The 27,959-nt window shown below is 37.6% G+C and overlaps 1 protein-coding gene and 1 pseudogene across 3 annotated transcripts in view; both read right to left on the bottom strand.

The window, feature by feature from the left end:
* Positions 1-27,959, bottom strand: part of EPS15 (epidermal growth factor receptor pathway substrate 15) — a 146,039-nt gene that overhangs the window by 61,981 nt on the left and 56,099 nt on the right. For 2 of the 3 annotated variants that reach the window (XM_045035808.1, XM_045035809.1), the window contains exons 9-12: positions 21,053-21,253; positions 20,002-20,147; positions 18,023-18,179; positions 13,676-13,761 (exon numbers count right to left, since the gene is read on the bottom strand). In XM_045035808.1, the coding sequence (XP_044891743.1) occupies positions 13,676-13,761; positions 18,023-18,179; positions 20,002-20,147; positions 21,053-21,253 (590 nt within the window). The remainder of the gene's footprint in view (positions 1-13,675; positions 13,762-18,022; positions 18,180-20,001; positions 20,148-21,052; positions 21,254-27,959) is intronic. The other variant, XM_003990092.6, reaches the window with a different exon arrangement.
* LOC102899318 lies at positions 10,867-12,985 on the bottom strand (annotated as a pseudogene).

Raw genomic sequence — 27,959 nt, forward strand, 5'->3', positions numbered from 1 at the left:
CAGAAGCCTGGATAACTGTAGAAACCTACATAAAGTAGTCAAAACCTATTCCCAAGAACAAGTAAGTTCGGGGAACCTGAGTCCATGCAATTCACTTTCATTTTCCCAGGCTCTGTTCAATGGCAAGAAGGAAGTGAGCCATCTGTCTTAATTTTGATATAATACCACTACTGTCAGAGAAACAGGATTAAGTCACCTTCAAAGCCCTTCCCAGAAACAGTTTTAAGTCTTTTTTCTGAACGTAAATACCCATTCTCTTCCAACCAGAGAGCAATAAAGAACAGAAACTAGTTGGAAGCCAAAAATCAGTTAGTTAGAACTCATGAAGGTAACTTTTTCAATCCTGAAACTTACTTATAAAAATCTTTTTGTGGGGTGCCTGGGTGGCTCAGTTGGTTGAGCGTCTGACTCTTGATTTCAGCTCAGATCATGATCCCAGGGTCGTGGGACTGAACTGTGTGTCAGGCTTGGTGTTGAATGTGGAACCTACTCAGTATTCTTTCCAACTCTCTCTCTGCCCCTCTCCCTGACTTGCACAATAGAATAATGAAATGAAATGAAATGAAATGAAATGAAATGAAATGAAATGAAATGAAATGAAATGAAATAAGAAAATAAAATATTTTGGGGCACATTTTGGGCTCTTATTATTAAGTAGCTTAACTGCCAATAAATCTATCAAGAAAACACAGAAAAGCAAGCTATTCTCATTACTCTTGTTACTATTCTCATTACTACACTATTATTCAGTAAGGCATTTAAGGTCTTATGGAGGACCAGAAAATAGGACTAAAAACCAGAGACTAAGATTCTTTTTTTTTTTTTTAATTTTTTTTTTTAACGTTTTTATTTTTGAGACAGAGAGAGACAGAGCATGAACGGGGGAGGGGCAGAGAGAGAGGGAGACACAGAATCGGAAGCAGGCTCCAGGCTCTGAGCCATCAGCCCAGAGCCCGACGCGGGGCTTGAACTCACGGACCGTGAGATCATGACCTGAGCCGAAGTCGGACGCTTAACCGACTGAGCCACCCAGGCGCCCCCAGAGACTAAGATTCTAACCTGGCTCTGCAATGAAACTGCTTTTGTTTTTTGTTTTTGTTTTTCTTTTTTTTTTGACTCTGATTATCACACAACCTTTCAGAGCCTCAGCCTTAATTTTCATTATGCAGATGCTAATATCTCTACCATCTTAAGATTTGCAAGGTAAATTGTACAAGATATCATGTAATTAGGAAAAAAGCAGGCTTTGAGCCTATGCTGTGCTCACTTTTTACTGATAACATTAACATTACTTAGAATTTTAAATAACATTGGCGGAGTAATTTTTAAATTTCTTAAAAGGAATTATGGGTTGCAAAAGATTTTAGAAAACACTGATCTAATGTATAGAATATGTAATGTAATCACAGAAATTTCTGCCCCCTAAATCTTGCCTAATATTCAAATAACTATCTCTACTTTTAGAAACTCATTATATGGTTTTCAAAGCAAAAGATTTGGCATTAAATAGTCCAGAATTCAAATACTGGCTCTATCACACGGCAGCGTACTTAAATCACTGTAGAACAACTATTTGTTCTGGCTGACCTTCCCTTCTCCTAGGACCCAGCAATCTTTCTTTTAGGAGACTGTTCCTCTCTTTCTCCCTCAACTATCACCTTTCTGCCCATACAGTTCAAGTAGACAAGGCCACCTCTTTACAGATTCAACCTCTCTGAGCAATGATTGGCCAGGGATTGGCTCCTGACCAAAGCTTAACCAGTCACAGTACATCAGCTCACCATCACAGGGATTATTCAAGAACAGGCCCATGACCAAAGACAAGGCAGTCAGGATCTTTATTTAGGATGCCTTCATTTGGAACTAATAGAAAACTATGGTAGGGGTACCAGGGTGGCTCAGTTGGTTAAGTGCTGGACTCCTGATTTCAGCTCAGGTCATGCTCATGGTTTGGGAGTTTGAGCCCTGAGCATTGCGCTCTGTACTGACAGCACGGAGCCTGCTTGGGATTCTCTCTCTTTCCCTCTATCTCTGCCCCCCACATATGCTCTTTTTCAAAACAAACCTTAAAAATAAATAAAATAAAAATTCATTAGAAAATTATTATTGCCACTACTGTATCTACAAGTACTACCTTTACAACAACAATAACTACTGCTATACTACTACTACTACTACATTACTAATTATGAAAACTACCATTTATTAAGCCTTTACTACATGATAGATGTTACGTGATAAGCACTTTACATGGATTATCTCATTCATTCTTAGGAAAAACTATTCCTGTGAAATGATGAAGGTGGGCAAATGAGAGTCCAGGAGCTGGGGACATTTGTTGTCCCTGCCTAATGAGTAATAAAATTTTTACATAAAAAAGCTGAGGTGAAAGGCAGGTAGAGATTTCCCGGTAGGGTTCAGGCTCTGGGTCCCTTCACCCCTTGTGATGGTTAATTTTATGCATTAACTTGGCTAGGCCATGGTACCCAGGTATTTGGTTAAATACCAGTCTGGCAGTTACTATAGAGATTTTTTTTTTAGGTGAAATTAATATTTAAGAAGGTAGACTTTGAGTAAGTTACTCACCACAGTATGGGTGGGCCTCACCCAATCAGTTTAAGTCCTTAAAAGAAAAAAAACTGAGGTTCCCCAAAGGAAGAGATAATTTTATCTCCAAACTGTTTTTGGGCTTGGGCTGCAACATTAACTCTTCCCAGAGTCTCTAACCTACCGGATTGTCCTGTCAGATTTGCCAGCTCCCACAACTGTGTAAGTCAATTCCTCAAAATAAATTGAATATAATATCGACCTTATATAACACATGTAGGAGTTGTTGCAAGGAGTGAAAAAGAATATACATAACAAAACTCCCTATGCAACTTTAAGACCTATCTACTGATTCAACAAACACTGAATCCTACTTACTATATACTGTCACCGTGCTAAACTTTAATGATACAAAAAACAATGAGATAGGTACTTGCCATTAGCAGTATATGTGAGGGATTTGGCAGAAAAATATAAAAAGAAAGTCACAATGCAGTGTACTCGATGCTAGAACACGCAAGCACAAGGTGCTGTGGGAACACAGAAGGCAGGCACATGACTGTCCTTGGAGAGGGTCAGAAATGGCTTGCTTAATCAATCAGTGAAGGCAGATCATTAACTGCAAAATAAGCTGTGCAGATACTAAGTGCTATGTATATCAACAGAAATTACTCCAGCCTGGGAATGCTTTGTGAAGGAGGTGAGACTTCAGCTAAGCTTTGAAGGAAACAATGAGTATTAGATAGAAAAATGGTATTTCAAAAGGAAAGAGAGCTTATGCGAGAAAACACATGGGATATCAGCAAAATGGCAGACTAAGAGCAAAGAAGACTAAGAAGAAATCTTCCTAAATTTGATAAAATACACCAATCTACAATCCAAGAAGTTCAACAAACTCCAAGCAGGAAAACCCAGAAACCGACACTGAGATACATTATAATTAAACTGCTTAAAGACAGAATCTTGAAAGCAGTAAGAAAGACCTGTCACATACACAGGATCCTCAATAAGATTATCAGTAGATTTCTCAGCAGAAACCTTGAAGGCCAAAAGGCCATGGAACAACATACACAAATGCTAAAAGAAAAACAAAGAAACAAACTGTTAACTAAAAACACTATCTGGTAAAACTGGCCTTCCAAAATGAAAGCAAAGTTAAGATATTTCCAGATAAACAATGGCTGAGGACTTCCTCACCATTGGTACAAGGAATGCTAAAGTGAGTCCTTCAGGTTGAAAGGAAAGGATGCTACTAAACGTAAGTGGAAGCCATATGAAAATACAAAAATCTCCAGTGAAGGTAAATACATGGACCAGAACAAAACCCATTATCACTGTAATTTTGGTTTGCAACTCCCCTTTATATTTTCTACAGAATTTAAAAGACAAATGTGTAAAAAATAAGAAATCTGAGAGCATATACATAATGTATAAAGATGTGATTTATGACATCAATAACATAAAATGGAGAGAATAGAGCTCATAGGAATAGAATTTTATATGTCATTAAAGTTAAGTTGCCATCAAGTCCAATTAAATCATTCAGTTTGGGATGATGAAAAAGTTCTGCAGATGAATAGTGGTGATAGTTGTACGAGAACATGAATGCACCTAATGCCACCATATTACATGCTTAAAAATGGCTAAAATGGGTGTGAGACCTGCAATGATTGGTCTCTGCACTGACAGCGCTGAGCCTGCTTGGGATTCTCTCTTTCCCCTCTCACTCCAGACCTCCTTCTCTCCTGCTCATGCTCTCGCTCTCTCTCTCTCAAAATAAACTTAAAAAAAAATGGCTAAAATAGAAAACTTTGTGCCATGTATATTTTATCACAATAAAAAGTAAAGAAAAAAAAAAAGAAAGCACAGAGGTGAGAAAATTCTAGATAGTAGACTAACTTATCTAGGATGAAGGGTTCAGGGTGGTAAATAAATAAACCTGGAATGGAAGATCAAGGTAAGACTATAAAAGAACTTCAGTACTACGTAAGACAGACTTTTAATATAGAGGCAAGGGGAGTCCTTAAAGGTTTCTGAGCTGAGCTTTTTTGAACTCCAAATGGCATTTACCACATAGCTCTTCCTTCTCTGCTGGCCTCTGTTCTGAAGAAGAGGAGAGGAAATAGAGACTCTTATTGCTCAGAAAACTGATGACAATTGCTAGAAAGGTAATAGAACACTCTGACGCTGCTTGAGAATTGCCAGAAATCTTGAGTTAGAGTAGAGTAACAATTATAGACAGTTGAGGAGAAAGTCTTGACTTCTAATTCAAGCCAGTCTGAAAGTCAGACAGCATTTCACTCCAAGAACTCACAGTGAGTTGATAAAAACTTGAGTTACAGTTTTGGAGTAAAGACATTAATTTGTACCTTAAGTATTTAATTTCTCTACAAGTTGCCTTAAACATACAATCTCTATATGACTATATATTATTTCATTCATTCAACAGTTATTGAATATCTACTACATGCTAAACAAGGATTAAAGTTAGGCCCCTACCTATAGCTTGCTGGGGAAACAAACATAACCATTAATTATAAAACTGGAAGACAAATGCTATAGGTATTATGGGAATAACTAAATTAATTCTGAGAGGCTGTTTTAATGAGTTTTACTTTTGAAAAATAAATTAGAGAAGATATTCACGAAGATAAATTACTGAAAAGAAAGCCTAGCTAGAACCAGGAAAAACACAAACTTTGGAGTGTGGCTCACATGACCACTGCCTCGTCAGTGGCAGAATCCAACATGTGATGGTTCAATTTTTTTTTTAAAGGAGAAATAAAAGCTTATTTTGCAAACCCCAAATAATTAATTTATTCTACTTATCTGACAAGACAAAAGGAGACGGAAACAGTAAAAGAAAAAAATGTAAAACAACGCCTTAGTTTTCCTAATTATAAAATAAGGAGGGGCGCCTGGGTGGCTCAGTCAGTTAAGCGTCTGACTTGGGCTCAGGTCATGATCTCACAGTCTGTGAGATCAAGCCCCGTGTTGGGCTATGTGCTGACAGCTTGGAGCCTGGAGCCTGCTTCGGATTCTGTGTCTCCTCTTTCTCTGCTCCTCCCCACCTCATGCTCTCTCTCTGTCTCAAAAATAAATACACATTAAAAAATGTTTAATAAGCAAAATATTAAAGTTGATAAGGACTAATTTATATTACACCTAGAAAGACTTCAGCACAATGCCAGCACACAATAAGTGCTTAATAAATGTCAACTGCCTTTATTTATTTATTATTATTACCATTATATGATTTACTAGTATAAAGGTACATTTACTGGCTTTTTGAAAGTTTCAATCAAGCATCTAGAGTATGCCAGTTAGAACTTAAATAGATGGGTAGAGACTCATTTCTAAATCCTTCAGGAACTGAAACTTCTTAGTAGATACTTTTGTTTCCCAAAGACAGACTGTTAACACATCTTAAAAATTATTGCTCTCTTGAGGCACCTGGGTGGCTCAGTTAGTTAAGCGTCCAACTCTTGATTTCAGCTCAGGTCATGATCTCCGTAGTTCATGAGATCAAGCCCTGCATTGTGCTCTGCACTGCTTGGGATTCTCTCTGTCCCTCTCTCTCTGTCCCTCCCCTGTTCACATGCATACACTCTCTCTCTTTCTCTCTCAAAATTAATAAGCTTTCTCTACCATGTTTATTTACCTTGAAAGAGAGAGAAAAGAGTGGGAGCAGAGAAGGGACAGAGAGAGAAGACACAGAACCCAAAGGAGGCTTCAGGCTCTGAGCTGTCAGCATGGAGCTTGACACGGGGCTCAAACCCACAAACCATGAGATCATGACCTGAGCCAAAGTCAGATGCTTAACAGATGGAGCCACCCAGCGCCCCTCAAAATAAATAAACTCAAAAAAAATTACTGCTTTCTTAAACCAGGGAAGAACCCCTTAATAAGCTACCGGTGCCACGAAATAACGCAAGCAAATGTAATTTCTACAGACTACAACTGATTGAGACCAGATCCAAAAGAAATACAATGAAAGTCACATATGTAATTTTAAATGCTCTATATTTTAAGAGTAAAAAGAAACAAGTAAAATTTATTAAAATACATTTTATTTAAGCCAGTATAGCCAAAATATTTACATTCCTTTTTGGAATCCAGTACATTTCACACTAATAGCACATCTTAATTTGGATTAGCTATATTTCAAGTGCTCAGTAGCCACATGTGGCTGTATTAGATAGACAGTACAGACTCAAACTTTATCAGGGAGGGTTTCAAATAAGGGAAGTCTCCCTAAATAAAGGTTTTAAATACTGAGCAATGCACTTTGTGTGAAAATTAATTAGACTGACTCCTTATTACCAAACAAAAGCACACTATAACCTAAAGCTTCAATCATTCAATCAGTAACACCATTGCTGAGGTAATCACAATTGAGATCAAGGAGTACCACAAATCTTTACAGGGTCAGAAACAGGCCAGGTTGGATCATATAAGCAAAAGAGCTCCAGATACAATAGTATAAGCAATGCTCTCTTCAGAGCTAATGGTTCCTAATGGTATTTGAACTTAACTAGACCAAAGCATAATTTTTTTTAAAAAAATTCAAACTGGGGGCACCTGGGTGGCTCAGTTGGTTAAGTGTCCGACTTTGGCTCGGGTCATGATCTCACGGTTGGTGAGTTCAAGCCCTGCATCGGGCTCTGTGCTGACAGCTCAGAGCCTGGAGCCTGCTTTGGATTTTGTGTCTCCCTCTCTCTGCCCCTCCCCCACTCACACTCTGTCTGGCTCTCAAAAATAAATATTTAAATAAATAAATAATTCAAACTGTATGCTAACACTGCCTTAAATAGGTTTTTTAAATATTTTATTTATTCTTGAGACAGAAACAGAGCATGACTGGGGGAGGGGCAGAGAGACAGGGAGACACAGAATCCAAAACAGGCTCCAGGCTCTGAGCTGTCAGCAGAGAACCCGATGCGGGGCTCAAACCCACGAGCCGCAAGATCATGACCTGAGCCGAAGTCGGATGTCCAACTGACTGAGCCACCCAGGTGCCCCTGCCTTAAATAGATTTTTAAAAAATCAATTCTTTAATATGACCGAGTTAGAGATCTACATATTTAGGAACATGGATTCTGACTACCTGACTACAAAGTTCCAGTCTCTCTTCAACCAGGGAATGAGAATGTTCATTCAGCTACTCCAACCAATGTTTGCTGAGCACCTATTCAGTAAATGTTGTGCTTTAAGTGCTGAGCTGGGAATTGGGGATGATGATGATGATGATGACAACTATGAACACGTACTGAGAATTTATCACATTTCAAGAAAGATATTAAGCATTTTACATGGTATTAGTCATATTTCCATTTCACAGATGAAGAAACTGAGGCACAGACAACTAAGTTACTCGGCTAAGTCATGTCACATGTCAAACTACACAATCTAGTTAGAAAGCCATGCTCTGAAGTAATATACTATGTTGCCTCATTAGAAATAAGAGACAGTCTCTGCTATCACACATAGTTCACAATCTACTGGAGAAAAAAATATAATTCAGTATTATAAGTGTTCTGAGAAAAGGAAATTGAATGCTCTCCAAGCTGAGGTAGATATCAAGGAAACCTTCCTAGAAAAGAAGACTCATGTATTCTTCATCTGAAAAATCAGGATAAAACTACTTACCCGCTAGTGATATTGCAAGAACTGAATTAGAGAAATTATATAAAGCAGGCATAACACAATACATAATGACTATCATCGTAATTACCTATCTTGTTTACTGGTCCAAAACCAGGATAACAAACTGGCCTGACAGGATGTAGCTTTTACTTCCTGATGTTCTTGCTAAAAGGACAGAGACAGGAAGGAAGTAGAAGCTGACAGAAGGCAAATAAATATTAACTCCTGCCTCAGCACAATTCACCACCACCACGCTATCTTAGTGACTGAAGCAAGTTTTGATTTTTCACTGTCAAGAACTTCTCTATTTGAGACACTTTACTTTCAGAGCAAGGGCTCTTAAAAATGGATTCATGGATAGTTTCCAAGGGTCTGGGAACTCCTGAAATAAATGCAAAATGGTATACATGGATACACATGTTCTTTGGGGGGCAGGGGACAGAGTCTAAAAGCCTTCATCGGACTCTCAAAGGAAATCCCTGACACAAAAACAGGTTGTCAAAATATGAAACAACAGCCCAATAACCTAATGCCCCTGTGAGGATTAAAGATCCTTTTATCTGTAAAATCCTCTTCTACAGTCTTCAAAATAAGCTATTATTCATATCTTTTGCCCTTTCATCCTTTAATATATGGCTCCTAGTCTGTCATAAACTTGGCAGGAATTAAGTCTGGGAAATATTCTAATATTTATAACATACTTTGATTTATTCATTCAACCTGCTAACCTATAATGAGATTTTGTTGTGTCAGATACTGTGCGCCTTAACTTCTAGACCTATCCAAGTAAATAGGACATAGCCCCTGCCCTGAAGGAGTTCAAATTAAGGAGGGGGGACAAAAGGACCACAATAAAATATGGTGAGTATTATTACAAAGGAATAAAGTTTCTAGAAGTAGAAAGGGAAAAAAAGCAATTAGCAATCAAGATTTTAGTGGTTTGACAAAGCAGATGATATTTAAGCTGGGTCTTGAAGCATAAGTTAAAGTTTACAAGGTAAAAGCTTGTGCTCAGGCAAAGGGGAACAACTGGATGAGAGGCACAGAAGAATAAAAAGGTGTGGCATGTTGACATGAGAGGTCCACCCACCACATGACTGGAGAAGAGGAATGAAACCAAAATGTAGAGCACTATGCTCAACATTGAGAGTACAAGAGCAAACACATAGTGTCTGCTCTCAAGGAGGTTGATGGTGTCAAAGAAAAGGATTCTACTTTACTGTGGGAGGTGGCTAAGACAAAAGAATGGTCAGGATACCAAAGGAAAACATGAAAAAGGAGCTTTTTAATTTTTTAATTTTTTTTTTAATGTTTATGCACCTTTGAGAGACAGAGACAGAGCATGGGCGGGGAAGGGGCAGAGAGAGGGAGACACAGAATCCGAAGCAGGCTCCAGGCTCTGAGCTGTCAGCACAGAGCCAGAGGCGGGGCTCGAACTCACAAACTGCGAGACCATGACCTGAGCCGAAGTTTGACACTCAACTGACTGAGCCACCCAGGCGCCCCAGGAGCTTTTTATTTTTTAATGTTTATTTATTTGGCGGGGGGGGGGGGGGTGGGGCAGAGAGAGAGGGAGACAGAGGATCCGAAGTGGGCTCTCTGCTGACAGAGTCAGATGTTTAACCGAATGAGCCACCGAGGTGCACCTGAAATAAGAGCTTTTATACCATATTCAGAAAAGTGAGCTGAATCCAGCTGGGGATAAGAAGTCACTCAGAGATCTGAGTTGTATTTTGTACATCAGTTGGAGGTGCAAAGGAAGGGAGGAGAGACTCAAAGCACAGAATCAATTAGGAGGTTACAATAGTAATCCAGAGAAGAGATTAAGGGTTAGGAAAACTAAGACAGAAGCAATAGTACAGCCAGGACAGATTTCAACAATACTGAAAATTATTTTCTCATCTGTTATATAAGCTAAGCATTAGTGATAGAACAGTGAACAAGCAAACAGTCTTTATGCTTAAAAGTACATAGGCTAGGGCGCCTGGGTGGCTCAGGTGTTAAGCATCTGACTTTGGCTCAAGTCATGATCTCACTGTTCATGAGTTCAAGTCCCACATCGAGTGAGCTGAAGCCCTGGTTCAGGTGAGCTTGTGCCCCGCTTCTCTCTCTTTGCCCCTCACTCACTTGCGCCCTCTCTCTCTCTCTCAAAAAAGAGTACATAGGCTATTGAGAGATCCAAATAAAATAGACAATTATAATACAGTATGGTAAATGCTATGACTACTATAAATATTAAAACTATGTAAGATTTGGTAAGTATGAGGGTTGGAAGGTAAACAAGTCAGAGAAGGCCCCCTCTTCCAGAAGAAGTGATGTCTAAGATGGGATCTGAAAGATCAGGAGGAGGTGACCAGGCAAAGGAGACAGAAAGGTAGGAGTGATTTCAAGAAACATTTCAAAGATAGAAGAAAAAAGAGGAAGAAAAATCTCAGATTTCTAGCCTGAGTGACTAGATAAATGGTGATGTCACTGAGAAAGGCAAACAAACGAGACAAGGATAGTGGTCAGGGGAAGATTAGGAAGTCATGTCCTACTGGACATTCTCTAGTAGGCAAATGAAAATACAGGTCTTGGGCTCAGGTGGGAGATACAGGTATTTGAAAAGATTATGGTATTAAAACTATTTCTTTTTACGTTAATGGTCTTTTTATTGGAAAAAAAAGACTAACATTTACAACTTGGAACAGACACGAAGTTTAATTACTTGAACAGCTGTTGATGGTTGTGCTGAAGTCTGCAGTTACAGCCTACTCTGCTGACTCCAAGTCATGGTTCAGAAGGTTTTAAAAACAATTCAAAGATGCTCCCTCAGTAAGGTTTATTTTTAAAAATTTGTGTGAACGGTGACACCTCTAGTACAATGTGGATAACACTAAACCAATATGCATAGCATGCCATCAGGATGTGTATCATCGTCACCATGGGTCAGGGCACATGGAAATACAAGAGGACCATCCTGCTAAGTGAAGCTACAACTAAACAGTTTATCCTTCACCCATTTTTCTGCACAGCATGCTGACATAAACCAATTTTAACTGTTAGTTTTGAATAAACCAGTTAGGACAATTTATACTCACAAACTGAACTTGAATCCATCTGAATAGGTTTTAAATTTGTTTTTTCATTTTTCATTTTCAATACAAATGCCTGACTGTGCTCCATTGTCAAGTCGTACACATGAAAAACTGGCCAGCCCAAACAGCATATTAATCATTAGCAGTGGAACTGCAAGGAGTCCACTAAGTGCTTCCTTATTATTAATGTAGTACAAGTATTTATATTATAAAACTACTGTGTAGCTTGATCTTTAGGGGACAGGACCACCAGGCAATACATGAAGATTCTGTGTGTGTGGACATGAGGTATTTTTGAAGGTTTTATTATATAGAAAACAGAAGGAGTAAATGAGCTTGTTTTTTTGTTTTTTGTTTTCCCAAGAGGTAAAGTAAAAGATTCTATTTCATTCTTCTGGGGAAGGGTGGGGAAAAGGAATTGAAAGTAGGTCTTCATCTTGCGGTCATTATCTGTACGAATTCTTCATAGTTTACATGTCCATCTCCAACAATATCTGCTTCTCTGATCATCTCATCCACTTCTTCATCCATTAGTTTTTCTCCCAAGTTTGTAACAACATGACACAGTTCTGCCACATGGATATAACCATTGCTATCCTTGTCAAAGACTTGTAATGCCTCACCAGTTTCTTCTTCACTGTCTGTATCTTTCATTTTTCTAGCCATCATAGTAAAAAATGGTGCCATTACCGTCAGCCTCCACCTTTTTGATCATGTTCTGCAATGTGGCTTCTATTGGGTTCTGGCCCAGTGACCTTCTGACAGTTCCAAGTTCCTTTGTTGTGATGGTGCCAATCACCATCTTTGTCAAACAGGGAGAAAGCTTCCTTGGACTCAGCAATCTGTTCTTCAGTCCGTTGATCAGCCATGATATAAACGAAGGGAGGAAGAACAGAGGGAGCAAGGGTGGCAGCACCAGCACAGGGGCCGGAAGGGTTGGTGGGGACGCCTCTGTTTCTGCTTCTGCTGCTGCTGCTTAGGCTCAGTGCACAGTCAGCACTATGTCGCTGCCTCCACAGACTCCAAGTAATGGCACTGTGCCCGCGAGGCTCCAAGCACCACTGCCCTGACATTACAACTATTGCTTTTCCTTCTTGAAGTTAAAAATATCATGCTAATTTAATCTGATTGACACAATTAAATACCTATATAGAAAATGTTGAAGGAATTATATTAAAAAAATTTTTTTAATGACAAAAGACATCCTGCCTCAAGCTCTCAATGTCTTATATTTTCAAATAGAAACAACTTTGTGAACCAGACATGGAAATGTCTCATTTTCTGACTAATAACAAAGAACATTCTTTACCCAACTAACTCTTTGGGTTATATACAGCTTTTCTTATCTACTTTGATTTTCAATGCTCAAAACAAAATATTATTCTAAGGAACATACAGTCTTTTCATTATCCTTTTCTGTATTTTCCAAATGTTTACAAGTATGCATTATAACTATCATTGAGAGGGGAAAAATAAATTTGTAAAGCACCATATTCATTATATACTCATTACAATTCCATATTATGTATTGTTTATTTGCAGGTTTGGGCCCTGCACTAAAATTAAATATCTTCATCTAAAAACCAACAAATAAGGGGCGCCTGGGTGGCTCGGTCGGTTAAGCGTCCGACTTCGGCTCAGGTCATGATCTCACGGTCCGTGAGTTCGAGCCCTGCGTCGGGCTCTGTGCTGACAGCTCAGAGCCTGGAGCCTGTTTCCGATTCTGTGTCTCCCTCTCTCTCTGCCCCTCCCCTGTTCATGCTCTGTCTCTCTCTGTCTCAAAAATAAATAAACGTTAAAAAAAAATTTAAAAAATAAAAATAAAAAAAAACCAACAAATAAGAATGGGCTAATCTTTTGTCAAATAACAATTTAGTAAAAGCCATAAACAAAATTTGTTTAAATTCTTTTTTCCTGTTTTATAGTTATACTCATCACATCCTGATATATTAATAAACAATTTAAAGGCTGAAGAGCAGTACTATGGCACAGAAAAAAATGTTACAATAACAAAAACCAAGATTTATAATGCACTATCTTGAAGAGTGGTGATATAGTGACCTAATACAACCATTTACAAAAGTGAGTTTTAGCAACCATAATTTTAGTATGGGTTGATGAGTCTCATTATGACATTACTGGAGTTGACAGATGATGGAAGTTTGCCTACACTGCAGATCTTACCTCAAATAAAAGCCTCGGAAAAATATGTTCACAAATGCCAAATCATGTATAAGTGTTTTAGACATTTATACAATGTGACTACAACCTAAAACCTAACAAGTTTCACAGATTCCCAACTCAAGAACGATTAAATAAAGTAGCATTTACCAAGATATACATTAGAAACAGAAAAGTGTGTGTGTATATGTTTATACAGTCAACTTGAATTTTACTTTACATACCTCTGTAGGTCAACTATTTCATTGTTAAGGGTATCTAGCTCCTTAATAGCAGAGAAATCTGCAACAGGACTTGATCCTATGATGTTCTAAAAACAAAAAGTTCACAATTATAATGTTATTACTATGAAATTATATATGGTGAAGCTTTAAAAAATTTTAAAAGCTCTACATGGATGCAGACTACTCCATATTTTACAGTACTACTAATACTTTTATTTACGAAAATCATATCTAGTGCAATTTTATACACACACACACACACACACACACACACACACAGAGTTATATACTGAGACATTTTCCCTTAAATTCTCTAAAAGCTGTTGCTCTACAATAGGTGCCAACACTTCAGATCCCAAAGTCTTTGTCACTTGATCCTAGTGCCTGTTTAAAACATTGAAGTAAAGCAGGTATCAGATTTATAAACTACTTCCTCCACTGAAGAATACATTTCTTGGGGAGATGTAGGGTGGCTTTATTTGTACTTGTGTCATCTGGCACAAAGTAAGTAAACAAATTTTGGTGAATCTCAGAACCATAATGGTAGTTGATTATATTCAATTCAGCATTTACTTTTGTCAAACAATTTTAGTGCCTACCCTATTTAAAGTAAAACCAAATGCTCAGCATGTTCCATAGTAAATATTAATATCACCATATATGAAACTATCTTCATATATGACATCCTTTACATATGGTTTTCTTTCAGTAATGAAAGTGTCAAACTTGGTCTCTGAAAGGCACCTGTATTTAGAAAATCTAGCTGGGTTTATTCTGGGATCTGCCATCCTACTAGCTGCATGATTTTACTGTAAAATAGGGAAATAATCTCTTCCCTGCCCACTTTAAAAATTAAATGAAATAAATATTGTATATAAAGTCACTCCAAAACTTTATGACATTTTATAAATGTAAGGTATTATTATAATTAATTTCCTCCAACAGAATATGCTCTTAAGATGGATGACCTCCCAATGAGTTGTTTCCACCCTGGCTCAATTCTCCTTTGTGAACCATTTCTGATGCCTTTTATAGCCACTTGAAGTCAGGGCAAGAAGGTAACTGCTTCTTCAGACACCTGACCTATCCCCAGTGCTACAATCAGACTGACAAATAACAAAATAATCACCATTAAAAATTGTTAAAATTGAGGCCTGAACATGTAAAACTAAAGTATACTAAGGACCTTATTAGCAGAACATAAAACTTAGTATTATAAACTTAATGTATGTCACCAACTTGGACAACAGAAAAAGAAACCTAAAAGTTCATAATATCCCATCTCCTCACATTCATATGACGATTTACAATTTACCAAGCACTTTCAAATCCATTAATCAATTTTCAAAACTAACCTGAAAACTGGGTTGTAGCAGTTGTTATTATTATTACTAACTCAATTTTAGAGCTAGGGAACCAGATTAAATGACTTGCTTAAAGTTGAACCCAGCTAAAAAGGACCCATTGATTAGGAGACCTCTGATTAAATTCAAGTCTATTTCACACAATGCCCCTTGGCACTTGCATATCAAGATCATTTAAGGTAAATGAAACCATTACCCTAAAAGCCAACGTGATAAACAGGTATGTCAATAAAATGTGGCAAATAATTCCTTCCATTTTTTCAGCACACTGCATTATTAGTCCTCAGATGTTTTGTTTTGTCTATCACTACCAAAATTCAATACCAAAATTCATCTATTAGGATTCAATTAATGCTAGTCTCAATTTCATATTAACCATAGTAAGTAAATGCACCTCTTACTGTTTTACTGTGTTTCACTAATATACAGACCCTTATCATCCTAAATTAAATCAGAAATTTTAAAGTGGATTTCTGAACATGACAAGTATTCACTAGGATTTTAAATCTGTCTAAATTTGACTTATGAGCTAGGTTACCTGGCCAGACAGTTTGACAGTTGAGTAAAATGAAAAATTAGCACATGATCTCATTTTTACCACCAACAGCAACTTACATCACCTAAATGCTACTGAGAAATCTGCTATGAAAGGTGCAAGTATACCAAGAAACTCATGACTTCCACACCTCTTCTGTCACTCTAACTCAAAAAATGTGATTCACAGCTGACAGTCTTTCACTATCAAAAATATCATCAAATAAGGAGACAAATAAATTTAACCTCAAACAAGTTAGAAGAGGATACCACAGATGACTCTAGAAGGAAGATTAGTGTACTGTAGTTGGTATAGCTTGTGTCACTCCTCAATTATTAACAAAGAAATTAAACTCCCATTCTAAAATAATAAAATGGCATGCAACAAGGAACATGGAAAAACTTTAGCTAATAGCATCTGAAGTATAAGAAGGGCATATGGAGAAAAATGTAGCATGTTCCCTTCTTTCAAATATTTTCTCTCACCCTATTTTGTGCATTACACAAAAATTCCACTTTGGTGATTTTAAGTGGATTAAAGAGCCTAAGGAAGGCAAGCTAAAATGCATACAAGGACCAAGTGACAGACATGTGACAAAATCATGCTGTTTAAGTATTTTCTCTGCATCAACTTTGCCACTTAAAAAGCCTCTAATTTCAAAATTGTAAACCAAAAACTGTAATGCTAAAAAAGGCATAAAGTAAAGCTCTAACCTTGAGAGAGGAGAGTTAAGAAACTGACAGTACAAGAAAGGCGAAAAGCAGAGTGCTGCAGAATGGAAAAAATAGTCCAAACTAGAAAAAACACAGAAAGCAATATTCAAAAAAACATTAGTCAAAGCTGCAAAAAAAATGCAGTTCTAAAAAATTTAGATTATAAAGAGAAAAGAGATTATTCAAGAGACAAAACAAATGCAAATTTTTAATATATAAGGTTAAAAATTGTGATTAATAGATAATAGTGATAAAATCCCATTTTAATGTGTAATACTGATATCTAACATAAATAGACAAAGTTATCTATGTTCTAGTGAATGGACTTCAGACAAATCTATTAAAAACTCTGCACAGCAGATGCAACCTGGAGTGTCTACTAATGTTATAGACTTAACTGAACAAACATAATTTCAGAGAGTTTTGTCATTATCTGTAATTTGTATTGCTGAGAGACTTAGTGGGTATAAGATAAAGGTGGCAAGGGGAAAAAAGTCTGCATAGGTGAAAAAAGGGAAGAAACAACTGAAATACAGGTCTTGTAGAGAGCACACACATAAATTTGTAACCTTTATCTTTCTGGGTGGCATCACTTTTAGCTTTCTCCACAACTTGGGAAATCCATGTCCTACATCACAAAAAATCTCAAAACCTTCACAAAATGTGCCCCCCCCCCACCAAACTCACAAAATAGATAATCAAATATTTATTTTATTAAAAAATAAGAACAAAACTCTTAGAAGTAACTTCTGTACCTGGTGGCTATAAATTTCCATTTAGTTGACTTTGGGGAAAAATCCAATTTTGACTTTTACTAGGTTAAAATTGGGATTTTTTAAAACCTATGTGACAAAACTAATGCAAACTAAAATATTCTCCTGACATTTCCAAGACAGCTCTCCTTACACCACACATTTGACAACTCTTACTATATCTAACTCTGAGGAATCACCACAGCAATAATTGCTTTATAGGTACAAGAGATTTAAAGATACAAAGCATGTATTCTTAAAGGCAAACAGCCATTAGACAGTGTGAGTCCTTTTAAAGCTCTATTAAGGGCAAGACACTGTAAATATACTATGCTAGGAAGGATTTCTAGAGGAAAAGAGAAAAATCAAGGCACACCAAGGCTAAATAAAACAATGTATTTTTGAAAATTCCCACCACTGGCCAGAAACCTGGCTGAAACCTGCTGGTCACTGTTTAGAGGTGAGATTTTGGCCATATCCTCAGGAAATGAAGATCATCTATGTGGCAAAAACCACACAGATTTCTTCTCAACATGATGTTTTTCTTGTTTACATGTAAAATTGACACCAAGAAATAATAATCTTCCAGATTTTGTTTTCAAATTCCTATTTTCTGTAAGAGTGAATCATCAAATGAAACAAAATAATTCCTATAGATTTCATTTAAATTTTATACCTTATTCATAAAAATTAATTCACAAATCCAAGAGGGGTAAAAAAGACCACATTTTTCCACTTTTTACGTTGGAAAATATGGTTGCTATATATGTAATGAATGTTGGGGTAAATGAGCTGCAGTCCAAGGATGTCATACAAGGCATTTGAACATATTTATAGACACAAACTAAACCACAAACAGTATACTGCTCTGCTCCTAGCCAGATACATTTTCTCCACTATTTCCTACAAATCAAGTCTGTCATCTAACACAGCACTTGCTCCTTTCTGTTAACACATTCAGGTTTTCTTTTAAGTTGTCTTACCTTCTGTAAACTGGCCCTGTCTGATGGTGGAACCATCTCAGGAGTAAGAATGTGAGGAGGATCAATGCCCTTTATTAACTTTTGATTGATTAAGTGAAAAGCCAAGGCAAACTGATCCTTTGAAAGCTTCCCACAGTCCTTTGTGTCACATAATGTCCTGTACAAATAAACAAAATGAACAGAATATAAATGCTACAACTACCATTCTAAAAATCCAGGAAAAATGTAATAGGACTAGGTAGCTTCTTAAAAATGATCAGTTGAATTAAAAAAGAAAGTCATAACTTTTTGGGTATGGCTTGCCCAAAACTCACTCAAATGTTAGAAGAGAGAGATCAGCTAAAAGTTTTAAGAGAAAGAGAATGTTCACCCTGGTGCTGAGCAGAGGTCTCTTATATGAGTTTGCTTTGTGCTTTCTCACCAATTTCCAGAACCATTACAGGTTAAGAGTTGTCATGGGCCAAAGAATCCCAACATTCTAAATATTAAAAGATGTTAAAAATGAAACCGAAGTCTCAACAAATTTGGTTCATTAGTGGCAGTAGAATGATTCTAAACCAAGCAAACATTTCCATGTTGGCTTGCCTTCTGCAACTCTTGGGAATAGGCGGATATAAGGATCACCAAGTCAAAGTAGAAACAACAGCTGCAAATGGAGTTCATATGTGAAGAGAAGGAAGCAATCTGGAAAGCTTTACAAAATCACTTAAAGAGAAACAGCAAATGTTTTATCCTATTTTTCTTTTTCTTTCTTCCTTTCTTTTTTCTTTTGTTAAGCTCAGCTTTCTGAAGTCCTGATCCATTTCATTCATTTAAAGGCAATGTGGCCTGATGAACAGACTGTGGGCTAAGGTGTCAAAGAAACCCTGAATTCCAGCTTCTCTACTTATTTCTTCTTGTGATCTTGGAAAAATTTTTTTAACCTCTTCAAGCCTTAGTTTCTTCATCTATAAAGTAGAGAAAAGACATATCCTGCAAGGTTACAGTGAGAAGTAAGGCAAAGTACATAAAAAGTCTGGGCATAATGCCAACAAACAAGCCCATGACAGCTGCCATTTATTAAGTACACTGCCTAGCCTAGGCACTTGAAAGTGGCAACTATTATTAGTTATACATATTTAATCTTTCCTAGTCTTGAGTTCTTGTTCCTCTTAAGGCAGATCTACTGTCCTCCTTTGTTCTTTTCTAAGTTTCTCTATGCAGCTATGTGGTTCCACACCTGATATTTGCTGCCCCTTGAAAACCTCAAGATAACCTCTGGTATAGTCAGGTGGATTGGCAGCAGGCACACTATAAATGTTCATATGTATTGTCTCATTTAATGTGAAATTCACTAGCGACACTAAACTTCATGTTTTTAAGGACCAGGTGTGTAATTCCTATGTAAACGTATAAAAGTATACATATACCCTACAGAATTATGTGAGCACACATTGAAGACACTGTTTTTTATATTGCTTACATTTCAGATTTTTGGATTCTCCCTTAAAAATTTAAGTTTAGGGGTGCCTGGGTGGCTCAGTCAGTTAAGTTTCTGACTTCGGCTCAGGTCATGATCTCCCAGTTCATGGGTTCAAGCGCCGCATCGGGCTCCGTACTGACAGCTCAGAGCCTGGAGCCTGCTTCAGATTCTGTGTCTCCCTCTCTCTCTGTCCCTCCCCCACTCACGCTCTGTATCTCTCTCAAAAATAAATAATAAACATTAAAAAAATATTTAAGTTTAGTTGATATAAACAGATGCTGCATTTTAACATTTTAATAATCATTAACTGATACTGTCAATCTTATAACAGGTAATCCATTCTCAAACTTTTGTCCATTATCCAAAAGAAATCTCCAGATTTAAATTTTCTCCATAAAGAATTTTGAAACAAAACTGTCCGATTTATAAATGCCTAAAAATACGAATGCACAATGTACAAAAATGTATAGAGTTATACAAAACCATATTTTTAAAATCAATTTAAATAAAATCTTACCAAATATGGGCTAGTAAAGTAGAAGGTAAACCTGTCTTCAGGAAAATTTCACGGACTTCCAATCCAGACACAAATCCATCCATATCTTTATCAGTTTTCAAGAAGATCTCATCATATTTAGCCTTTTCTGCAGGGGCTACAACCCACTACAGGAAAACAAAACAAAACAAAACATGTATGCATACACACACACACATATACACACACACACACACATATATGTAAAATTTTTGTCAGAATGAGAAAAAAATTGAGGTGTCATTCTTTCAACCCATGACAGTATCTGTAAAAATTCTGAGCAACTCTACCCCACTAACTATAACAACAGTGTACCATTTCCATCACACCCTAATCAAAATGTTGTGGTGAAAAGAAAATTACAGAAGGAAAGTATAGGTCAGCTGGGACTACATTTACAGATGCCCTTTTTACTTTTTCCTTAAAAGTAATTTACTTAAAAGTAATGAGTAAATTCAAGCATAGTTAACTCTTGACTTATGAATAACCACATTAATATGGGTAACTGGGAAAGTCTATATAAACAAAATATTCAGTTAATTCTCAATCTTCATTTTTTATAATTTCATTCAGCATTCTTAAATGTAGCTGAACTGGCTGATTTGCATATTCTGTCATTATTTTCCTTTACTCAGCCTGACAAGCAGCAGGCTGGAGGAAAAAAAGGCCTTAGACAACCCAAAATTGGATAATCTGATCCCAAAGAATCAAGAGTTAACTGGGGATTAAAAAAACAAAACATCTATTAACTATACCCAGGCAAGCATGCCAGATTAGCATGGAGTATCTTCTGTCTCCAACTTTAATTCCAGGTAGATCAAGGCAAAGCCAATAAAACATCCATATACCTAAGTAAGGCCAAATGCAGGAGAAGATTTATCTGTCTTCTCCAAGACATCACATTATGCAGGTTTAACCAGAGGGTGCTCTAAATCTTTGATCCCTTTGATTGCTCCTTCTATCTTCATCAAGCAATCAACTGTTAAATGCCATGCACTTAAAAAAAAGTCCTTTAACACTGATAGATCTATACCTGTCTTAATGGTGCTTTGGTAGGTAAAATGCCTACAGGTGGTAAGGAGTGGTAAGGTTCCTTGGCTGATGCTGAAGAGGGGATCAACCGCACAGAGCCTGATATACTGACCGTTTTTCTCTTAGAAGGTGGCACCAAGGCAGGAGGCAAGGACATTGGCACAGGTTCTTTCTCCAATGCGCAGTATACCAAAAACATGGCCTTCAAGAGAGATGAACCAGGGTCATATATATTAAAATCACTTAACAACATACACCCACTAAATAGATTACTGTTTAACAACAAAGCATCTTCAAGCTGTCACACATTTTTTTTTTTTAGAAATTAGAGTGGGAAAAAAAGAAGGAGGAAAAGAGAGAGAGATGAAAGGAAGAAAGGAGAAAAGGAAATAAATCAAAGTTAAGCAACTGTTAGAAAGATATCCAGAGCAGCAAAAACTCAGACACATACCCTTCAACTGAAGTTCTTGCAATGTTAAAAGCATACAATCAGGGGAAAAGGTATTTGTAAAGAAAGAGCTAATCTCCTAAAATGAGTCCCTAGAAATTAACAGAAGCAAAAAAAAAAAAAAAAAATCCAATAGGAAAATGGGCAGAAGAGTATAAAGATATTTTACAGAAAAGTATTATGAATGGGCTATCCTTTAACATACAAAAATATGCTCCCTTTCACTCAAAAGAAAACTTCAAGTTAAAACGATATTAAAATACCATTTTCCACTTAATGGCAAAAATCCCAAGTTTCATAATGTACTTTGTTAACTAGGCTGTGCAAATAGGCCCCCTCAGACATTGCTCATGGGAGCTCAAACTGTACCAAGCCTATGAAGGGCAAATTGGCAACAACTACCAAATTTATTTACTTCTCCTTTGGCTCAGCAATCCCCCATCTGGGAATCTACCTTCAGACTTACCTGCCTACATAAAAAACACTATGTAAAAAAGATTATTAAGAGTAGAATTATATGAATCAGCACCCAAGTCCTCAACACAAAAGACTGGTTTAAAAAAATTATGGTACATCTATACAATAAAATACTATGAAACAAAACCAACAAACAAAAAACCATGGCAAACATTCTCTATCCTAACTGGGATACCTTCACAAATACATAAAACTATCAAAACTCATCAAATTATATACTTAAATTGAATGCAATTCACTATATGTGGTCCTCAATAAAGCTGATCCAGAAAAAAAAAAAAAGAATTATGTAGACTTCTCTATGTGAAAAGATATCCAAGTACAGTGTTAATGTATAAAACAGTGTATACAGTGTGTTGTCTTTTGTGGTAAGGAGGTGGTAATTATTAATATGTACTTACATTTACATTTCAAAATTCTACTGGTATGAACAAGAAACTAAGAAAAGTGGTTGGTTATAGAGTAGGTATAAATGGAGAACTGAGGGCAAGGATGGAACTGACATTTTTTCCCATGGAGTATCTTATACTGCACTGATTTCTGAACCATGAGAATATATTAGCTATTAAAATTATTTTTAATTACTAAATACATAAAGATTTGCATAAAGCATTCTACATATAGAATGCCCCAGGATACTCCCTTCATTTTAAAGAATTCAAGACACCTTCAAGACTTTCAAAAGATAAAGTTTCCGTGACAATCTTCAAGCATATGAAATTACTCAAAGCAACTTGGAACCTCCAAAAAAATTCCAACAGCAACTGGAAGGAAGCTTAACAACTTAATTATTTTGTTTCCACTGAAAATGACATTTTTCCCCGAAAAGAAGTTTGCTTCCAATTCTAAGTTTTATGAGCCTTTCAAATTAGTATTGATTGAACACCTAATACAGTAACACTCATCCATGATTTATGATTACTAATATTTTATATATGAGGAAACTGAAGCTCAGAAATGCTAACTTGCCTGATATTTTTTAAGAAGTCATAGTATAGGGTTCAAAGCAAGGTCTGGCTACAAAGCTCTTATTTTCCCCAGATTTGATCAGCTGCATTAGGGAACCCATGTAATTTTACAATACCATGCTGTCCTCTACAGGGGCTAAAACTAACCTTCCACCCTTTGGGACCCAAATTATAGAAGGTATCAGAATTACCTGGACAACTTTATAAAGCACAGATTTCTGGGCTCCATTCCCAGAATTCTACAATCATTAAGTCTGGGTTGGGCCAAATATTTTACATTTCTAAGAAGTTTCCAAAGATGCTGATGCTCTTTGTCCTAGGACCACATTTAACCATTTGACCCAAACCAAGAACTCTCCTCTCCCCATTCATTAGTCAACTTGAAGAATTCAATTTAGTTTTAGAAAAACACAAACTTTAATTCTTCAAAAGCTTGAAACTCCAGAGTGAAAACAATCTGGCTAGCACATACTTTCAACCAAATTCACGAAATGTGTAATATTATTAAATTGGCACTGAGCTAAAAGAAGTGACTAACATGCACATTAAAGGTCAGCATTCCTCTTGCTGCAGATGGGAGTCATTTCCTGGAAAAAGTAGACACTAGAAGCAAAAAAGCTATGTCAGCTATCCGCTGCCAATAGACAACACATTTTTTGAAAGTTAAAAAAAAGTATCCTTAATTTGATGTTGCCTTGAAAATAGTTTCCCTCACAAAACTGAAGCCAAAAATTTGTCTACCAAATAAAACAGAAAAAGTGAACAGTATACTGCTGGATTGCAATTTTTTTTTATTATATTGTACTTTATCCTAATCAAAGACTACCATTGAAACAAATACAGCAACTAAATCAAATGATGCACCATATTCACAAAAAGAAAGGAAGGAAGGAATGAAGGAAGGACCTGGCAAAAACAAGCCTAAGCTTTCTCAGTGATAACAGGGAAAGAGGGGATTTAGTTTTACCGTTGCCGTCAATTACCAGTAGCTGCTCAATTTCTTTGCCTTTTTTTTCCCTCTGTGCCTTTAGGGAATATTTCTCAAATTTTAGTGGCCATCAGGATTCCTGGGAGGGTTTCTTCGACCCTACCCCAGAGATTATGACTCAGTTGGTCTGGGGTAAGCCCTGAGAATCTACAATTCTAATAAGTTCTCTGGTAATGTTGATATTGCTGATGGGAGACCATACATTGAAAACCAGTATTTTAGGAGTATCTTAAGAGTTTTATTTGATCATTTGTCTCCTCAATCACTTGAACTGCCAAGTTTTAATTTCTTAAAATAGCATTCTGGGATGAAAATAACAGCCATTTATTATGTGTTACAAATAATACAAGTTTTCTTCATCACTGTAATTCAACAAAATATTTACTGAGAATTTCTAGCCACCAGGCACTGTGCTAAGCACTAGAAACACAAAAATAAGAAGATTTTCACATTTACCACCCAATAGAAGCAGCAAACATGTAACAAGTTAATTTCAGTCCAATGTGAACGTGTTAAGACAAACAAGAAAAAAAAAAATAAACCCCAAAGTGCCAAAAACTCTTCAGGTAATGAGGACCCAACAAATGCTACTGACAAAAATTTAGACCACTTACTTGACAGAAAAATGTAAAGAATGTAAAAATGTAAGAATGTAAAAATCAATATGAAGGCTCCGGAAGGAAGATGGCGGCATAGGAGGACGCTGGGCTCACCGTGTCCTGCTGAACATTTAGATTCCACCCACATCTGCCTAAATAACCCAGAAAACTGCCAGAAGACTAGCAGAATGGACTCTCCGGACCCAAGCGTGGACAAGAGGCCCATGGAAGAGGGTAGGAAGGGCAGAGAGGCAGTTCGTGCCACACAGACTGGCAGGAGAGAGCCAGAGAGGCGGAGGGGCAGCCAGCCCACCCGGCAAGGCAGAGCGCCCGAGTGTGGCATGCAAAAGTGGAAGGGCCGGACGGAGTGTGTTCTGACAGCCAGTGGGACTTAACATCTGGAATGTTGTAAGTCAACAGCTCTGCTCCAAGAGCGGGAGGGCTAGAGAACAACGGGAGGGAAAGTTGTTGAGCCCCGAAGGACAGAGCTCAGCTTGGCGGAAAACAAAGGCGCTGGCCAGCACCATCTCCCTCGCCCATCCCCCAGATGAAATCCCAAAGGGAACCAGTTCCCTTCACGAACTTGCTTGCACTGCGCAAACACCCAATGCTGTGCTTCTGTGGATCCATTGCTCCAATGGGTCTGCCTCCCTCCCAATGCCACAGGGCCCCTCCCAAAGCAGACCACTGAAGGCAAAGCAATCTGAGTCTGCCCCTCCCGCCCCTGTGCACCTTGCGGATCCACCCCGGCTACTACGCCAGATCCCATTGAAGCAGCACCACAAGCCTGGCAGTGTGCAAGTAGCCCAGACAGGGGCCACACCACTGCAGAGTGAGTCCTGCCCCTGGGAGAGGGAAAGATAAGGTACACACCAGTCTGACTGTGGCCCCAGCGGTGGGCTGGGGGCAAACATCAGGTCTGACTGCGGCCCTGCGCACCAACGCAAGTTACTCCAGACAGCACAGAGGAAGAGCCCTACAGTTCCGCGCCACTCCAGGGACTATCCAAAATGACAAAACGGAAGAATTCTCCTCAAAAGAAACTCCAGGTGGGGCACCTGGGTGGCTCAGTCGGTTAAGCGGCCGACTTCAGCTCAGGTCATGATCTCGTGGTCTGTGAGTTCAAGCCCTGTGTCGGGCTCTGTGCTGACAGCTCAGAGCCTGGAGCCTGTTTCAGATTCTGTGTCTCCCTCTCTCTGACCCTCCCCCGTTCATGCTCTGTCTCTCTCTGTCTCAAAAATAAATAAAAGTTAAAAAAAAAAAATTAAAAAAAAAAAAAGAAACTCCAGGAAGTAGCGACAGCTAATGAACTGATCAAAAACAATTTAAGCAATGTAATAGAAAATGAATTTAAAATAATAGTCATAAAATTAATCGCTGTGCTTGAAAAAAGTACAGAGGACAGCAGAGAATCTATTACTACAGAGATCAAGGAGGAGTCAGAGGAGCTAAAAAATGCTATAAATGAGCTGCAAAATAAAATGGAGGCAACCACAGCTCGACTGAAGAGGCAGAGGAGAGAATAGGTGAATTAGAAGATAAAATTATGGAAAAAGAGGAAGCTGAGAAAAAGACAGATAAAAAAATCCAGGAGTATGAGGGGAGAATTAGAGAACTAAGTGACACAATTAAACGCAATAATATACGCATAATTCGGATTCCAGAGGAGGAAGAGGAGGAAAAGGTGCTGAAGGTGTACTTGAAGAAATCATAGCTGAGAACTGCCCTGATCTGGGGAAGGAAAAAGGCATTGAAATCCAAGAGGCACAGAGAACTCCCTTCAAACGTAACTTGAATCGATCTTCTGCACGACATATCATAGTGAAACTGGCAAAATACAAGGATAAAGAGAAAATTCTGAAAGCAGCTAGGGATAAACATGCTCTAACATATAAAGGGAGACCGATAAGACTAGTGATGGATCTATCTACTGAAACTTGGCAGGCCAGAAAGGAATGGCACGATATCTTCAATGTGATGAACAGAAAAAATATGTAGCCGAGAATCCTTTATCCACCAAATCTGTCATTTAGAATAGAAGGAGAGATAAAGGTCTTCCCAAACAAACAAAAACTGAAGGAATTCGTCACCATTAAACCAGCCCTACAAGAGATCCTAACGGGGAGCCTGTGAGACAAAGTACCAGAGACATCACTACAAGCATGAAACCTACAGACATCACAATGACTGTAAACCCCTATCTTTCTATGATAACACTGCATGTAAATGGGCTAAATGCTCCAACCAAAAGACATAGGGTATCAGAATGGATAAAAAAACAAAACCCATCTATTTTCTGCCTATAAGAGACTCATTTTAGACCTGAGGACACCTTCAGTTGAAAGTGAGGGGATGGAGAACTTTCTATCATGCTACTGGAAGTCAAAAGAGAGCTGGAGTAGCCATACTTATCAGACAAACTAGACTTCAAATTAAAGGCTGTAACAAGAGATGAAGAAGGGCATTATATAATAATTACAGGGTCTATCCATCAGGAAGAGCTAACAATTATAAATGTCTATGCACCGAATATGGGAGCCCCCAAATATATAAAACAATTAATCACAAACATAAGCAACCTTATTGATAAGAATGTGGTAATTGCAGGGGACTTTAATACTCCACTTACCGCAATGGATAGATCATGTAGGCACAGGATCAATAAAGAAACAAGGGCCCTGAATGATACATTGGATCAGATGGACATGACAGATATTTAGAACTCTGCATCCCAAAGCAACAGAATTTACTTTCTTCTCGAGTGCACATGGAACATTCTCCAAGACAGATCACATACTGGGTCACAAAACAGCCCTTCATAAGTATAAAAGAACTGAGATCACACTTTCAGACCACAATGCTATGAAGCTTGAAATCAACCACAGGAAAAAGTCTGAAAAACCTCCAAAAGCATGGAGGTTAAAGAACACCCTACTAAAGAATGAATGGGTCAACCAGGCAATTAGAGAAGAAATTAACAAATATATGGAAACAAAGGAAAATGAAAATACAACAATCCAAACACTCTGGGATGCAGCGAAGGCAGTCCTGAGAGGAAAATACATTGCAATCCAGGCCTATCTCAAGAAACAAGAAAAATCCCAAATACAAAATCTAACAGCACACCCAAAGGAAATACAAGCAGAACAGTAAAGACACCCCAAACCCAGCAGAAGAAGAGAAATAATAAAGATCAGAGCAGAAATAAACAATATAGAATCTAAAAAAACTATAGAGCAGATCAATGAAACCAAGAGTTCGTTTTTTGAAAAAATAAACAAAATTGATAAACCTCTAGCCAGGCTTCTCAAAAAGAAAAGGGAGATGACCCAAATAGATAAAATCATGAATGAAAATGGAATTATTACAACCAATCCCTCAGAAATACAAGCAATTATCAGGGAATACTATGAAAAATTAATGCCAAC

Source organism: Felis catus, chromosome C1, assembly GCF_018350175.1.
Source record: "Felis catus isolate Fca126 chromosome C1, F.catus_Fca126_mat1.0, whole genome shotgun sequence".
In the NCBI taxonomy this organism is placed as follows: Eukaryota; Metazoa; Chordata; class Mammalia; order Carnivora; family Felidae; genus Felis; species Felis catus.